The 17,792-nt window shown below is 40.8% G+C and overlaps 2 protein-coding genes across 2 annotated transcripts in view; both read left to right on the top strand.

The window, feature by feature from the left end:
* Positions 1–1,379: 1,379 nt before the first annotated feature.
* LOC142143011 (ankyrin repeat and EF-hand domain-containing protein 1-like) lies at positions 1,380–10,660 on the top strand. The gene is made up of 7 exons (XM_075200735.1): positions 1,380–1,799; positions 3,570–3,769; positions 4,389–4,538; positions 5,655–5,778; positions 7,622–8,387; positions 9,377–9,603; positions 10,437–10,660. The coding sequence occupies exons 1-7, from the start codon at positions 1,442–1,444 to the stop codon at positions 10,571–10,573; spliced, it is 1,962 nt and encodes a 653-aa protein (XP_075056836.1). The 5' UTR covers positions 1,380–1,441; the 3' UTR covers positions 10,574–10,660.
* Positions 10,661–16,581: 5,921 nt separating this feature from the next.
* Positions 16,582–17,792, top strand: part of ANKEF1 (ankyrin repeat and EF-hand domain containing 1) — a 39,072-nt gene continuing 37,861 nt past the window's right edge. The window contains exon 1 of the mRNA XM_075203982.1: positions 16,582–16,714. The gene's annotated coding sequence lies outside the window, so the exon portion shown is untranslated. The remainder of the gene's footprint in view (positions 16,715–17,792) is intronic.

Below are 17,792 nucleotides of genomic sequence, written 5' to 3'. Positions count from 1 at the left end.
CAGCCTCTGGGCAATTTGCACATACATAGAAAAAAAGGAAAATAAAATTAAGAAAATTAAAAGATGCCTTATTTTAATGATAAATCATTTTTTATTTGTCCCCAGCGCCATCCTGATATGGCGAAAGCAATAAGTAATACAGCACTAGTACTTTAAAACATTAAATTCATCCCAATTGTCCCCCCTTAGTTACCCATCTGACCTCCCATGTGTATGCCGGGATATGAGCAGCCGCTGTTGGGATCTGCAGATTGAGGAAACAGATGCACACCCTCAAATGTGGGACAGGTGCAAACAAACATTGTGGGTACACGTCACTATTTAAACCTGGGCTGGCTGTGCACTCATTGCCAATGATAGCTTTTGATATTCATATTCTTGGCTCCTGTATCCTGACCTGTTTGTTCCTGTCCCTGTCACCTGTTTCATCATTAATTGTATCCTGATTTCTGGACTGCACCATACAGTTTTGCTGGTTCTGGCTCTGCTCATTTTGGGCATCTGAAACCCAATTGCTTCATTGAGTTTGTTACTTAATGGCATTTCTACTGTTGTCTCTTGTCTTCTGGTCTGCACCAATTCAAAATCCCAAGACTGCTCTAATTATTGTTTGCCTTCCAGTAGGGCTTCACAGTTATTATTGGACTCTGTGAACATTTGAACCAGCCTTGCTACTAGACTCTAGTAACTAGAGACATTAATTACTATCTTCCATTGCCTAAGTCTTTATTACCTTATACCAGAAATATATTCAGCATTTTGCTATCATATTCCTGCATGATTTCTGTACTACCTTGTGCCTTATCATGCCGGCATTATTTCAGAGATTGTGTTTATTTTCCTTCTGCTTCTGAACTCTCCAGTAAACTCCATATTGTTTGTAACTACTTCATGCCTCATTACTTCTGTGATTTTCATAACACCATATAGTTCATTTTTGATTGGCTCAAAATAAGTACATGTGTGGTACAAAAACAGTATTTTGTCCAATCAAAATCCAGTTTATACCTGTCAGATTTTATGAATTGATTTAATTTGAAGACTGTTTTGCATGGCGCCCTCTATTGTTCATTTCTTACAGTACGCCATGACTGCCAAATGACTGGATCTGTTCTATTTAGCGCACAACAGATCCAATCATTTGTCTATAGGGCTAATGGCCAGATCTGTTCTTGTATGGCCTCATAATACGAAAATTGAGTTAGTGGCGCATGTGATACGTAAGGTCTAGCTGCTGTAAAAAGCTATTGTACTAACATAGTGAATGAATGAAGAAAACAGAGAAAAACATCAATTTAAAGTTTAATGTAGTAGTATTATTTACACAACACTACCTTACATTAAAAATTAACTTGTTTTTTATTATTATAGTGAATTTCAGCTTTTCGAAATTACTTTACAATGTAAAACAGCTACAGAAATGTAAGAGTTTCAACAGCAAATGGCACCAGAGACACGTGTAGCCGTTGGAAGGCTAGAAACTTTACAGATCTACAAAGTTCTACAGTGTGTTCATGATCTAAATAAAGACCAGATAGAAAAACTCACTACACTTGGAGTCCCGGACCTTATCAACCTCACCGAGCCACGTAATGGATATGGTGCTCTACACCAAGCCGCCGAGGTTAATAATGTTGATATGTGTAAGTTTCTGCTTAGCCTTGGAGCCCAGCCTGATGTACAAGACTTTAAAGGATGTACCCCTGCCATGAAAGCAGCAGAGTTAGGACATGACTTGGTGTTGGAAGTTCTTGCCAAAGCCCATGCCAGCATGACTATCGTGAATAAAGAAGGAAAAGGTAAATGTCATTGACTAGTATTCTGACCATCATATGTATTTGGATTGAAACAGATTTCTCCTTCTACATTTTCATAGATCATTCTTTATTTCCATGTTCTGTTTTATTGCAACCCATACTTTAACCTCCCTTTGCTTACATATAGCTAAAATAAATGTATTTCATATTTTATGTCAGTTAAAATAGAGTGATTCATAGGTATCCTAAATTTAAATCTAATATATTTATCAATAAAACAACGTGTTAAGTTGCAATCAGTTAAGGTAAGAGGAACTTATTTGGGATGCCAGTGTCTTCAGCTGTATGAAAGATCTAAACTACTTCATTGCACATTCCATGTTCCAATTATGTAATTTTCAAACAAACTGGCAGATATTGCCTATATTTGTGGTTTCCATAACTAGCATCTTAGATGTGAAATTTTCTTTGAAAACGGGTGGTATAAGCTGTCGGCCAATTCTGTGGACATCTGCTGACAGGTAAGTGTGAAGATACCAGGTTTTCTGGCCCAATGCTACCCACTTCACGCTGGCTGGCCACCCACGGATGCCTTCCTATATCAGGGAAGTCTACTCAGTACCTTCTAGGATTCGTATAGTCATTTAGGCAAATGCAGTTATAAAAATACAACAGTATATTTATTGTCATACAAACAACACTAGAATACTATGTACACACAGTAAATAAATGCCAGGCAGGTTTACCACATAATCTGTCCCTTACCCCCACTAGCTTAAGGAGTTATAGTCACCTGGCTGTGCAGACTTGACAACCCATGGATCTCTCTCAGCTGCATATATAGACTAGTAGAGAACGACAACTCAAAAAACTAGATCTTGCAGTCTTCATGAATGAAATCCCAGAATGAACACTCTTCCCCTCTGGAGTCGCTCCTTATATCTCAGGTCTAATTTCCACAGTCTTTCTCCTCCCTAGGCAAACCCCTGGGTCTATTCTTCTTAACCATTGGTCAGTGCAGGACTAGGGGGGGTTGGAGAGGGCAGTGAAGATGAGCTGTCCTTCGACAGATGCCCCCTGCTGGGATGCAGACAGAACGTCTGGACTAGTCCTATGGAGAACAATTGATGCTAATTGGCTTCCCCTACTTCCAAGGATAAGGTAGCAGTGAGCCCCTCCTAAAATTAACCCCTTACACGATTTTGTGATGTCACAGAGTCCCCAGCTGTTCCATGCTTCCTGTAGAGGAAGGTAGGGGCAGAATGAATGCAGCTCCATCCCTCTCACCTGTATCCTAGACACCACCTGATCTTTACCCATAACCCTCCTGGCTTCAGTTTAAGGACAATGAATAACATTACTGCAAGTCATCAATATATAATACACAATATACATATTTACATTGAACTACAATGTCCCCTTAACCACATGTAATTGGACAATGCAGTTGTAGTCTGGTGAGCTGGGGAACAAAAGCATGGGCTATAAAAAGTACTATAATCCACATTATGTGAGAAACGAAAACCAGAATGGTCACAGGGCTATCACACTCGTTTCTTCACAGTAAGATTGAACACATTGAGATAGGTAAGATGGGCCCCATTGAGATAGGTAAGATGGGCCACATTGAGATAAATCTGACCACACTGTTCATCACTGGAATGATTGGATCTGCCCAGTTTGGCAGTGATATGTGCGACCAGATTGGCTATACATCCAGTCATTTACCATTCGGGCCAAAAAATGGATTTCCAAAAGTTGCCATATATGTTGTAGCTTTATAATAATGTTGATCTTTTTTGTTTTCAATAGGGATCCTATTTTACTGTATCTCACCCACCAAGAGACATCTACGCTGTTTTCAGATAGCGCTGGATGGTGGAGCTGATGTCAATAACAAAACCAAAGGCGGCATTCCGGTATTCCTGGCAGCATGTGAGCAGGCTCGGGAGTGTAAAGAAATGTGTCTGACATTATTGGAAAGAGGAGCTAAGGCCTATGCATACAATCCAGTAAGACTTTCTATGTGCATTCTGTATACATAAAGATGTACTTTACTCTGGCATTTTACAATAGCTCCACACCCCATTGTGAATGCACTCACAAAATATTGGTTGTGATATGGTGTTGTATGTCAGAGATGTATCATCTTCTTAAAGCCAGATGCCTGCAATTCCCCATCTTACTCCATGCATGGGAAAAGAAATGGCACTAATAGTACATTATCATTTACACATTTATTTCAAAGATTAAAAACATCACATAGGAGGAAGATCTAAGAAAGTCTGATACTACGGACAATAAGGTTGTTCTATACTTGTAAATTTAAATTCTTTAAATAGCTAGAAATAGTTTGAAAACTTTCTCTAACAAATACATCAGACCATATGCTCTGAACATTTTGTCCCAACTCTGCAGGTCACATGACTGAATAACAATAATCTTTTTTCCTACATCCAGTACCTACTGCAATGACCTTCTATAAGTTTATATCCATCATGAAAGTTGCAGATGACATTTAGATCCTGTCTTGTGACTTAATATTTAATCAAAATATGCATTGTCCTAGGAAACAGCAATATATGTTTTTGTGACTTAAAAATCACAATATTATGTTATTATTCCCTTTAGAAGACGAGTCGCACGGCTTTGATGGAAGCAGCAAGAGAAGGTGCCTTAGATGTTGTCCGAAGTATTTTGAAAAAAGGAGGAAATGTGAATGCTTTTGACAAACAACGATATCATGCTGTTCATTTTGCTGCTAAAGGTGGATTTTTTGAGGTAGATATTATATTTAATTTGCCTGTGACAGTTCTGTTTCCTGGATCTGTAGCTGGAGGTAAAATTATTTCACCATTTCAGCAATATGTAAACTTCAATGTTCCAATGTTACCCAGCCTGTGTCAGAGTATATCATGGTTATATTTCACAGTTAAGAGTGTCTGGATTTTTTTTATATCATTTCAGGGTAAAGCCACTTAAAAAAATATTTGCTTAATTACAATTACTCTGAGTACTACAATTTACTGGCATAACTCCTGATACTTGAAATAAAACTTCTGCCTGAAATTGCCTGTTGTCAACTGAGAAACACACTGTTGATGCCATTTGACAGATATATTTTGCATAATTGATGCTCCTTAGCAACATCTTTACTCATGGAAATAATGGTAGAACAGTGTTCATGTATTAGACTCTAGCTGGCCAGTGTTGCTTTATTAACAGAGATGGCCTGGCTTAGTTTTATGGTGGTTGTTATTTATTATTAGCTTATTGTTGCCATAGTGAGCTGGTCATGTGGATTCCTGTGGTGTTATCCTTGGTATTGGTTGGATGTTTTGTGTCTAGTATGGTTGGAGAGGGTCTGGTTTGGTAGCTGTTGATCTTGTTTCTCTGGTTCAGGTCTAGTAAAATGTCCTGAGTGATGTAGTAAGGAATAATATTTGGATTCTGGCGGTAGTTGCACCAAGTGATATAGTAAGGAATACTCTCCTAGTTACGGCCAAAGTTGACAATCATTCTACCCAGTGCTCTATGGCAACAAAAAACTAAGTATTACTTTTTTATTAGTATTAGTAGGTGAACAACCACTGTGTTTATAGTGCACACAATACTTTACATACAAAGTGCATAGGCAAATATGGATTGATTGAAATCTGTCTGTTGTGTGCGAGTTTGGTATCTCTCCCTAATGTCAGTGGCTGTTTTTGCAGCAGACATTCCAGCAATATAAAAATAAAAGCTGCCCCTCTTATTGTAACTGTGGGGAGAAAAATAAATAGCAAAAATTATTAGACAGTCAGCTCAACAATTCTTACTTGATGTACTAAAAGTGTATTTAGGCGAGAACGGTCCACTTCCTTCCATGCCTCTGACATGTCTCCCTCTGCATTGTAGATCCTAATGGTGCTGTCTGCATACAAAGCGGACATGGGAATTATTGCAATGGATGGAAACACAGCCCTTCACCATGCTGCTAGCGGTGGGTTTGCTGATTGCTGCAAGTTCCTTGGACAAAGAGGTGGGTGGTAGTGCTAAACTTTAACATGGTGCAGTATAACCCCCCCTCCCCCCCCCCCACACACACACACACATACACCCACCTCATTTGCACATTGTAGCTTAAGTCAGTAGTTCCTACAAGAAAACGTCATCAACATTTGTTCCAGTGATTTGTGTTTTATACATTATGCAAATTCATGTCCAAACACTTCTGAATGCCTATAACCTGAAGGGCAGAACGGGGGAGGGAAGGGGTGGATGCACATAGTCAATATAATAAAGGTCGGTCAAGCTTTGGTCATTTGTTAGGTTCTTATTTTAGCCATATCACTTGCACCAGCTACAGGGCAGGTATAAGTCCCAACTGATAGTGATGACTGACACATATACATGCAATAACGTGTATGCAAGTAAGAGAAACTCTAAAAATACATTTCATGTACAGCATGCATTAAAAACATCCTGATTTATGTATGTCATGTAAATAGAAAATTAACACATTGTTTTAAATATATTTTTATTAGTGATTATACTATTAAAAGTTGTTAACTTATTTAATAGATTTTTTACTTATACCTTTGGAAATGGAAATGTTTCTTGAGATGTGCTTGTACTTGAATACGGGTGGACATGTGTACAATTAACTTTAGATTTTTTAAACGCAAATTGCGTTCCAAGATGAATCAGGCCCTATATATCTCTCTTTTGTACAATACCTGTAAAATATTATTACTGTAGCATATTTGGCAGCACTGCATATATAAACAAAGTCAATTAAATGTGAAATTATGTTTCAACTGTGACTTTCCTGCTTACTGAGATATCAGATCGTTCTACTTTACTCAAGATATAATGCGATATGATAAGATACGAGATGATTTATAGTCCTTTAAACAAAGGTATATGTTATTATATAATATATATTTGTATACTAACAAGCACTGTGTTAACTGGACCATAGTAGCCAACCTGCCATCTTCAGTTGGATTCAAAATAGACAGTGTCCAATACTGTTTATGTGCTTATATACAAGGCACCGTATCCAGCCCCCCCATAGTACCTATGCCTCCCTTTAAACATAGCTATTATTGTGACCTTAACAGAGTTCACTGGCACTAAGGCATGTCTGCAGACAGTTTGTACCTGTGAAAAATACTGAATTACCAGGTTACTGTCAGCAGGTCCACACCAGGTTCTAGGAGGTATATAAATGTCCAATCAGTGGGATGAAAACCCCACCTTAAATGTATTTCAGCTGTATCATACAGAGCAGCGGTGAATGGGTGCTGCCCGCACCTGCCACTGGCATTGAAAGGTTGTTTTAGAAGGGGCTGGGGGTGTATCCCGTGGCCATAACCCTGTGATGGTGACCACGCTCCTTCTTGGTATGGTTAAACCACAAGTTTTATTTAGCTTAGCCACATCCACTAATTTGCATAGCAGCTTGCGTTACCGTTCCACCATATGCTTTGTATGCTGCAATATGCTCGTCTCCATCACTTGCGTAACTTCTTTTCTTAGGATTACAGCACTGCAGACAGGGCCTAAAACATCTGTCACAAAGATGGTGATATGGATACTTTATGTTGCAATTTATACTTCTAAGGGAACAGTACAGTGTAACTTTCTATCATATCTAATCATATGTGTCCAGTGTAACCATTGTCTAATATATTGATGCAGTCTTCTGATGTGTTATGTATGAGGGACATGTTAGAACATGTGTTGCCTATTAATCTCACAGCAATTTTCTGCTTCTGGTATTATTGGTTGTTTTACAGACTTGATATGAACGATGGTTTTGCAGTGCTGGTTACAATAATGACGTCCTGCATCTAAATAAATGACTGTATTTGTTACAGGTTGCAATCCTATTTGGAAAAATATAAAAACTATGACACCCAAAGACGTTGCAAAAGAGGGTGGTTTCAAGGCTGCAAAGAAGGAATTAGGCAAAGCCATGCGTCGTTATAAAAAATACTCTAAGCCAGGAGTAAAAAATCCCAACCCACAATGGTCAATAACTCTACATGATTGGTCATGTGAGCACCAATTATATCTTAGAGAATCTTTTGCTATGTTGAGTAAGGGAGATGGAACTGTCACAAAAGAGGACTTTGTTTCCATCCTCAAAGCGAAGAGAGCCCCCGTGTCTGAAGAGGAACTGAACAGCATAATTCATCTTCATGAGATAGGTAGAAGAGATAACATCAATACCGAGGAGTTTTTAAAAGGATGTAAGTACTTACAAAAAGCCTTTTTACTATCTGCTTATGCTCCGAAAAAGAAAGAAAGAAAAAAAGGAAAGGAGAAAATAGGAAAAGAGAAAAAAGGAAAGAGCACTCTACCCATGCCCATATGTATGATGCCAAATCATCTCATTTCACACCGGGAAGATAGTGGACTTCCCAACTTTATGATAGATGACTCTGGATGGTATGTGGATAAACTGGAAAGGGTGTATACGCACATAAATTTTGGCACCAAAGCCAGAGACATAGAGTCTTTGAAGAGGGCTTTTGCAGAGGGTGTACCTGTGGATGTGAAAGATATTTTTTATAAAACACCCCTGATTTCTGCATGTGCTCATGGAAATATGGACACGGTGAAATTTCTTCTAGAAAAAGGGTAAGCTTGCTTTTTGTTTTTCATTAATGAAATTGCCAGAAGGTTGACACTTTGCAGGATGTGACTAGAAGTAATATTATGCAAGGGTATATTATTAATCCTATTTTCCAATATGAGATCTAACATCAAGAATGCTTGGGATTTAAGGTTTTTCATGATTTGAAGCTCCATATCTAAAATATTCACAATTATGTTTAAAAAATTACCCCTATCCATCGCGGCACTGCCCCTGGCATTGCCCTTCTCATTAAATTGTGTAGCCCTGCTCTTCACAGTGACTGCTGGATCACTGGGAAGTGACTGGTAATGTATCTATGCAGTGGCGCATGCAGGGGGGGTTTATGAGTCTCCAGAAACCCCCCCTGCGCTAAATAAGTGCCCACCATATCGGCACTGTCCTATACAGCACCCGCGGTGCTGTCAAAGGATCGTCCGCGGCGGTGCTATATTGTATACAGCACCGCTGCGGACGCTTCTTTGGCAGCGCCGCGGCTGCTGTATAGGACAGCGCTGCCGAAACGGAGCGCATGCGCAGCAGCTCTCTCTCTGTTTTTTTTGGGGGAGTTTTTTGGTCAGGGGAGGGGAGAGGGGAAACCCCTGCCTGACAATCCTGCGTGCGCCACTGCTATCCTCCCAGCGCCTAAAAGCAGCAATATTTCACTTTTCTTAAATCACTAATATTACTGGAGGTAGTGTAGGAAGTATAAAACAGCCGACCGCGCCTCGATTCACGCAAGTGCACCTAGGTTTCTGACAAACTGCATGGCAGATCTTCTGGAGGAGCAGAAGTTGAACAGGCTGAAAGGAGTAGTGTGTGTGTGTGTGTGTGTGTGTGTGTTTCTCTTTAGCAAACGTAAAAGTGAAATTGGAGAAGTAGAAAGCTAATGCTGCTATGATCCTTTCAGAGTTCAGAGATCCTTTCAGATACTTGTGCAGTACCTCCCAGGCTTGTTGCACATACTGAGATACTCATGTGTTTTTGTTTCCAGTGCTCACGTCAATGTAAGTGATAATTTCATGTGGACTCCTCTGCACCACGCCTGTCACGGGGGCCAGAAAGACATTGCAGAACTGCTGCTAAATCATGGAGCCAAAATAGATGCAGTTGCTCTCGGCGGGTCCACGCCACTGATGAGAGCAGTAGAGAGGGGCAGCTTGGATTGTGCTCACCTTTTAATAAAATCAGGAGCAAAACTGGAAATTGCGAACAAGAAAGGTAAATAGTAGCACAAAGCTTGTGTAGTGGTAAAACTGGTGCGGGGTAGGAGTGATGAAGCACAAAAATGCTAAATTGATAAAAATATGATTTTGCTTTACAAGAGGAGATACTTCATTAAGTGGCAGTGGTGGGGATTGCACATAGATGAAGGTGTTCTGGGTTTGATGGAGCACTGCAGGGCTATTAAGTCATACAGAATTAATCTACCTTAGAGATGATGGAAAGAAGAACTTGTCACTGAGACATATTGCTTTTTGCCACTTGTTTTCATCACATTTTGAAAAGTCCCTTGTTCTATGTAGGAGCATGTAGCAAACAGTAAGACACAATGAACAAATAAGTGCAAACATAAACCAATTACTTTCATTAGAAAAAAAATATTAACCCATGAAATAAAGGCAAGCACGGTGTCCCCTTACTATCAAGAAGTTTATAAAGCACGAATGAATATGAAATGAGCAGTATATTGGGAGAAATAGGGATTTTTTTAAAATCAATGTCAACAATGGATCAGTTGTGATAATACAGAGAGCTTAGTGGTGGGGTTTACACTCGTGCAAGACGTGCTGTTGAGTCCCACCTCAAACCCCAATTATTGCGTACATTGGAAGTACAGATGGGTCAATACGAGCATGCAAATATATATAAACAGACCCTTATAGGTAACCACAATATAATGTATGTGTGTGTACAGCACCATGCACATCATGCTCTTCATATATGAACCTATCAATCATGGTTGTCTGTGCTTTGAGTAAATTAAAGATGTTATTACTGTATATATTAGAGAATTATAATTCCTACTCTTTGGTTTCCTATTGTTTTCTTAGGAGAAAATGTTCTGGATCTTGCAAAAGCATATGCCGACTGTACACTGATTGACATGATCCAAGAAAAACTGGACAGCTTGTCAAAACCAAAAAAGAAGTGGTGGAGCAAAGGGAGAGGCAAAATGGAAGGAAAATAAGAAGCGTTATCTAAGCCTTGGACTTCTGCAGCCCAGAACTCATACCTGTAAAGCAGGAGGTTGATTAAATATTGGTTTTAATTAGAAGAGTTTGTCTGCTTTTGGGCAACCCCTTCTCTTTATGTTCTTGCTGCAGATGGGCCCCTGTTCATCTAAATGCTGCCACTGAAGCTCATGGTGCAGTAGTTTCAGTAGCTTTGTAACAATACTGATGGTATTATCTGCAGCCCAATAGCCAAGTAGATATTCAGCGAGTATTCAGACATTTGCCAAGTCGGCACACAAGCAGATATACATGTTGTACACAAGCAGGTAGTCAGATGTTTTGCCGGAAGTGTAGCAGGAGCTGAGCAGGCAGAATACAAGCACATGTCTGATCCAGAAAGTGCCTATTATAAGCCCAAACAGGAAATAGGATCCAAGATGGTTTCTCCTTGATGCCATTTTGGCCATCTTCAAGAATAGCAAATCTAAGGACAAGTTTACGAATACAGAGACCTCTAGTGGTCGGACGTGCAAATATCAGAGTAATTCCTTACAGGCTCTTTTAGAGACACACTAGTCGCAAAGAGAGAAAGACTGGACACACAAAAATCATTATCAACTGTTAGCAGTAGGCCCTGCAAAAAGGTCACAAAATGTATCAGGAAAGAGAGGAGGAGGAGGAAAACCTCAACTCAAAAAGATGGAGATAAGTAAACGATCTAAAAATAAAAATAGAATTCAAATAAAAGTGGAAAGTAAGAATAAATAGAAACATAATACAAATAAAAATACAAATGAGAGTGGAAGTTTGGAAATAATTGATAATTCAGATGGATGTAGATGCAAAGGTGTATTCAATCTACCCAAGAAAAAACTATCTGATGCACAAATAGTTATTAAACCAAGAATTGAACTTTGCCCCCTCTTCAGAGCCAAACCTTTTTGAATTATTTACATCATTTAACAGATATATGAGACTGCTCTGCAGAAAGTTTGAATTCAAAAATATAATAGATTTGACTATGGCCGACGGGGTAATATCTATATTAATATAATATAGATATTACTTAATAATATATATTTTTGATATTGGATGTTGAATCTTTATATAGTAACATCCCCCACGAAAAAGGTGTGAAGGTCATTGAAAATCAGTCAGAAGCGGGATTACAGTGAGACACCAGAGGATCCTTGTAGATTCCATTTCCATTTCCTTTAAATAAGCTCACAATCACTTTTTGTTTGAAGGTCATTATTTACAGGTGATAGGAACGACCATGGGGACATGCTACGCCAACCTATACGTGGGTGACCTTAAAGAGGCCCGCATGTGGGGCACACAAGTTCGGGCGGACCTTATCTTCTATGGCCCTGGTATAGACATTTTGTATATTATTTCAAGGGGTAGTGAATCACATGCACTGGAGTTTGCTGGTTATTTAAATAATAATGATTAGAATCTTAAGTTCACTTATAAGTATCACGCCACACACATGGAGGTCCTAGATGTTGCCCTATTGGCCACAGGCAGAAATAATTCCAATGGATATGTGTTCTTAAAACAAGATGAGGGAATGACAAAAAAAAAATTAAAAGCAACTGTAATGTAAACCCCCAAAAAGTTTATAAAGTATGCATGTATTTAAATGCATCTCAGTTACAAATGAGAACATTTTTCAATGCTATTACGCAAAATAGACACCTCATTTCCAATTTGGTAGCGAAATTTCGCACACACCTAACACAACCAAACAACATAACAGAATGAAATAATGCTTTTTGTCCCAACGATACTCTCAAACCATAATTCTGTGAAATGTGAATGTACAAATACAGTGCAGAAAGCCATTCCACAGAGTGGTGAAACTGAAAGATTCTATCACCGGAACTTCTCCCCTATGCGACATAACCAGTTCTGCTGTGAAAACATGATTTACTTTTTGTAATGAGCAAGTTAACAGGTCTACAGAAGATGGAGGAGGTCATATCTAGAACGGGTTAGTCCAGCTCTTAAAAATAACGGGCACAAATATAAAATAGAATAAGCACATCTCTAATACACAAACCACATAATCATAAAAAAGAAGGCTAAAAAATGAATGCATAAACTAGCACACATCTAACTGTATTTTAGTTTACTTATACCACCTTTATTAACTAAATGTCACTTTCAAATCGTTCAGTTTCCCACTATTCTTGTTATGCATATAGCTGCAATCTTAGTATATTGATTATCAAAAAATCATCTGTTAAGTTTGCATAAAGTAGACCTATGAAAGATGACACTGATGCTGGGGTTTCTGTGTTGACTAAGAGAAAATGTTTGTATAACGTACAGAAAAAACATCTATACAAGGTTATTCACAGCACGTAATGTTGCTAGGTGGAACTGGTTATATATGTGTTCATGAGGAAATATTATACATTTCACATATACAAAATAAGATAACAATTTTACTGAACAAAGAGCTTCTCTGATTGCAGTGTAATACAATACTTTAATAACTGCACGTTGTCTTCAGTATAATAAAATAATTCTAATACAGTGTGACCAGCAATGTTATAGCCACAATGCATGAGTTCTAGCTATTGAGGGAACTATGCTGACTATAATTTAAGTCCCAGTTACTGATCTTCTTGATACATTGCAGTCATTGTCCACAAAGTTTCTGTTAGGCCTTCATATGTGCCAATAATGCATACGTGTTGCATAGTAAAAAAAAATCTGTACTAGGCTGTAGAACTCTGAGAGGTAGGGTCAAGCATGTAGAAGAGCACTCTGGACTCCAACGGATGATCTCACCCTTTTTCCAATCAATGAGGGGATTATGACTCTGAAGCCAAGGATACCCCAGAATCAATGAAGCAGAGGGACATGTGATCAGGAAGAATGAGAGCTTCTCCGTATGGAGGGCTCCTACAGATAAGCGAACCAATGGAGTCTTAGCGAGTATTCTCCCCCCAACCAAGGGGCTACCATCCAAGTCGCAGGCGGTAATGCTCAAACCCAGTTTGATGTCAGTAATACCAAGCGTCTGAGCCAAGTGGATATCCAGAAAGTTATCTGCTGCACCACTATCGAGGAAGGCTGACACAACTGTAGAATGATCTCTGAAGATTAGGCATGCAGGAACTAACAAGGAACTTTCTGCAGAGATTATTTGGAGACCTAAGCGTACCTCTTCACCAGCGCTTGGGTTTAGGCATTTCCCTACTTGATAGGGCAGGAACGAACTAGGTGGCCCGTTTTACCACAATACATGCAGAGACCCAGGGAGCACCGTCTGGAACGTTCTTCAGGAGGCAAATGGTAAACGCTCAACTGCATGGGCTCAGGGGTGTCCAGAAAAGTAGAACAAGACTTCGGAAGTGAGCAAGAAGGTATAGATAACTCTCAGTTTTCCTCTTCTTGATTCTGCAATCAATTTTGAGTTGCATCAAACTTTCAAGTGAGGATGGCGTAGGATACTGTACTGAGTCCTTGATTTGTTCCTTAAGGCCTAAGCAGAACTGACTCTGAAGCGCCGGATCGTTCCACTCACTATCGGTTGACCACCGTCTGAATTCTGCACAATATTCTTCAGCAGTGCGATGTCCTTGCCTCAATGCCCGAAGATCAGACTCAGCTGAGGCCACTCTGTCTGGGTCGTCATATAGCAGACCTAAGGCCTGAAAGAAGGCATCCACGGATTGTAAGGAGGGACTTGCTGGTGGAAGAGTGGAGGCCCAGGACTGAGGATCGCCCTGGAGCAAGGAAATTACGATACCGACTCTCTGCTGCTCAGAGCCAGAGGAGCGTGGTCTCAGGCGAAAATATAGTTTGCAGCTTTCCATGAAGTTGCGGAAGGAGGATCTGCTCTCAGAAAAAACGATCGGGCAAGTTCAGTTTCGGCTCAATAGCAACGCCAGGAGAGGCCTGTTGAATTTGCAGATTCCTGGAGGATTCCTCTTGTAATGACAAACGATGAGTTAAACTTTGTACTACCTGTGACAAGGTCTGGATCTGATTTGCCAGGATCTGGGCTGGAGAATGTTTCGTCTCGCTGCCGTCCATGACAGAATTTACCTCCAGTCTTCACTGGCCGGTTATAATGTTATGGAAACCAGTGCACCATAAACTTGTAGAACTTAACAGAAAAGGTCTTCACCTATAGCAGCCGCCTTTCCCTTAGAGACTGGTTATGCTCACAGGTACTCGGATGCCCCCAGGACTTACACTCAGTGTAGTAGAAGTTTATGGTCACACGGCAGAATTCAAGTGTGGGAGGTAGTACACGGAGGAGGGACAGGCCAGAGGTCTGGGGATAGAGATGACAATGTCCAACTGGCCTAACAGGACACAGGCGGAAACATCAGGTGCAAGCCGGGTCTGGGTCACAGGCAATGATGCAAATCCAGTAACAGGCAGAGGGTCAGGGCAACAAGCACAAGTTCAGAGTCTGGGTACAGGCAGAAGGTCAGGGCCACAGGCAAAGGTTCAGAGTCCGGGTACAGGCAGAGAGGTCAGGGCAACAGGCAAAGGTTCAGAGTCCAGGAAACAGGGAGAGGTCATACACAGGAAAGCAGTCCAGAAGGTATTCACCAACAAGGCACAGGAGCAGGAAAGCAAACTGGGATCAGAACGCTATAATTGGCAGTGAGGCTCAGTTCTCACTGCCTTAGATAGTACTAAAAGCCAATCAGGGCAAAGCCCTGAAAGTATCCCCAGGACTTGCCTAAATAATTAGTAGCGTTGGTGGCCAATGAAGATGCAGTGCCCAGCTGCATAATTAGTCAGGGCTGCAATATAATAAACCTAATTAGCCATAGATGGCTGAGCCTGAACAGACTTGTGCGCGCACACCCGGCTGCTTGACAGCTGGCCGGGCGCGGTGGCAGGGAGCCTTACGCATCCCGGTTGTTGCCTAGGCAACCGGTACAAGGGAGCTGGAAGTGACGTCCTGGTCATCTTGGAGACGGACGGGACGCCAGCAACATTTCCCCCGCCCGGCACATTTTCAAAATCGGCGCCCCCATCCTGCACACTTACAAAATAGTGTGTAAGTGTGCAGGGTGGGGGCGCCGATTTTGCAAATGTGCGTCTTTTCTTACCTGCTTCTAACTTGCCTCCTCTCTGCTCCGTCTGCTCCCCTTCACTCACTGACACTGTCGGGCCGTGATGATGATGTCACGCCCAACAGTCAGTCAGTTAGTGGAGGGGTGGAGACGGAGCAGAGCGGCAGTGGTGGTGAGCAATAGTCCCTCTCCCTCTGTGGATGTATGTGAAGCTGTGCGGCGGCCGTGAAAGGTATGGTCAGCGGTCGCCGCACAGTTTTAAAGAAAATTTTAATCTGTGGCGCCCTCCAGAGCCCGGCGCCCTAGGCAAGTGCCTAACCTTACCTAATGGGAGCGCCGGGCCTGTATATAATACACTATCTGAACATGTCATCAATTACATAGCACCAGCATATTAATTAGCGCTTTACCATTGGGAACAAACACAGTAATAAAACACTACTGGGTAATACAGAGACAGAGAGGTAAGAGGGCCCTGCTCACAAGTTTACAATCTATGTTAATGTATAATGACAGGTATACTTCAGCTACAAGTGATAATATGATGCTTATCATCAACCAACTAAATTGTACGGGTCCATTTTAGTGTAACTATATCAATAAAATATTTTTAGTTAGATGATGTTGCCTTATACCTCCCTCAGTGCCAGCACAGCCCTATTAATTTAAATCACAAATCACTGGATCACTAAAGGAATACACAGAACTGTCCAGCACGACACCCAGCCCTGTAATCGAGCCCTGTAATCGAGCCCCGTTAAACTAGTAAGTCCTAACATGCACTGACAACCAGAGGCTCTTGTAGAACTACAGGTCACAGAATGTTCAGCTTGCAACAGCTGTTAGATGTACAACCGCACGCTGACTAGGCGTGGAAGTGACATAACAGCAAACAATGCGCAGGACAGCCTTTCATGCACGCATGCGCACGTCCCAATACCGGCTTAGCTAGTCTGCAACAATGTACTGTTACCATGGAGACATAACTCCGCGTCCTTCCTGAACAATCACCTCCCGCTAGATGAATATTATCCTGCCTCTGGCAACTTGTGAGTAAGGGGGACAATCAGAGGACCAGGGACTGATCTTCACATAAAACAGGTAATAAACCGGCTAGCACAACTTTTTCTCACATTAACAATAGCATGGAAATCCATTTGTTATGTTTTCACTCTTTAGGTATTGGAATGTTGGACTTAAGTTTTTCCAGTTCGATTTTTATTGGTCTGTAACACAAAGCACAAATATGTATGTAATGCATGTGGCAGCTATAGGGGCATATACTGTTAATGGCACCATTATAATAACTAAAGTTTCTGTACAACTCACTGTAACTTGTGCTTATACAAATCTCTAATTATAAGCTGCAAGTAAAAAACTTTTCTTTTTACAAAACAATGATGTGGTTATACAAGTGTGGTGTATATGTATCATATTATTTCGTACAGACACCAAGTTAAATTGTTATGATTTAGGTTATGTTTTTAATACTTATACTGTGGTGTCATCTGGTGGTTGAAAGGAATAATGCAACTCTAAACTGTTCAAAAAGTAGTAACTTAATCTTCTAATGTTCTATTTTGATATCACATTGAGGTTAAGAGGTCTATTTACCATGGACCTGTGGTTCTGAAGATTTTCTATTGCTGCCTATCGCAGCGATTGAAGATCTTCGGCCGCACAACTTATCAATAAATGTCTCTGTGATAGCTTAGCGGTGCTCAGCTCACCGATAATACTGGCTGGCAACGGTAAGATGAGTCTTACCAGTTGCCAGGCCAGCCTCTGGTCAATTTGCACATACATAGAAAAAAAGGAAAATGAAATTAAGAAAATTAAAAGATGCCTTATTTTAATGATAAATCATTTTTTGTTTGTCCCCAGCGCCATCCTGATATGGCAAAAGCGATAAGCAATACAGCACTAGTACTTTAAAACAGGTCAGGGGGATCAGGAGTGGTACTTGGGCATTGTGCACCCAGTGGAGGAGGAGTAGTGATCAGGAGGAGCAGGAGAGGTGCTCGAGCACCGTGCATCCAGTGGAGGAGGAGTAAAGGTCAGGGGGAGCAGGAGAGGTGTTCGAGCACCGTGCATCCAGTTGAGTAGAAGTAGAGGTCAGGTGGAGCAGGAGAGGTGCTCAGGCATCGTGCATCCTGTGGGGGAGGTGTAGGGGTCAGGG

The sequence above is a fragment of the Mixophyes fleayi genome, chromosome 3, assembly GCF_038048845.1.
Source record: "Mixophyes fleayi isolate aMixFle1 chromosome 3, aMixFle1.hap1, whole genome shotgun sequence".
NCBI lineage: Eukaryota > Metazoa > Chordata > Amphibia > Anura > Limnodynastidae > Mixophyes > Mixophyes fleayi.
This window is presented reverse-complemented; position numbering and strand designations above follow the sequence as displayed.

Excerpts from the sequence above, each read along its gene's own strand:
- LOC142143011 (XM_075200735.1), top strand. The coding sequence starts at position 1,442 with ATGGCACCAGAGACACGTGTAGCCGTTGGAAGGCTAGAAACTTTACAG. Across the intron at positions 1,800-3,569 it reads CGTGAATAAAGAAGGAAAAG|GGATCCTATTTTACTGTATC; the intron begins GTAAATGTCATT and ends TGTTTTCAATAG. Across the intron at positions 4,539-5,654 it reads CTAAAGGTGGATTTTTTGAG|ATCCTAATGGTGCTGTCTGC; the intron begins GTAGATATTATA and ends TCTGCATTGTAG.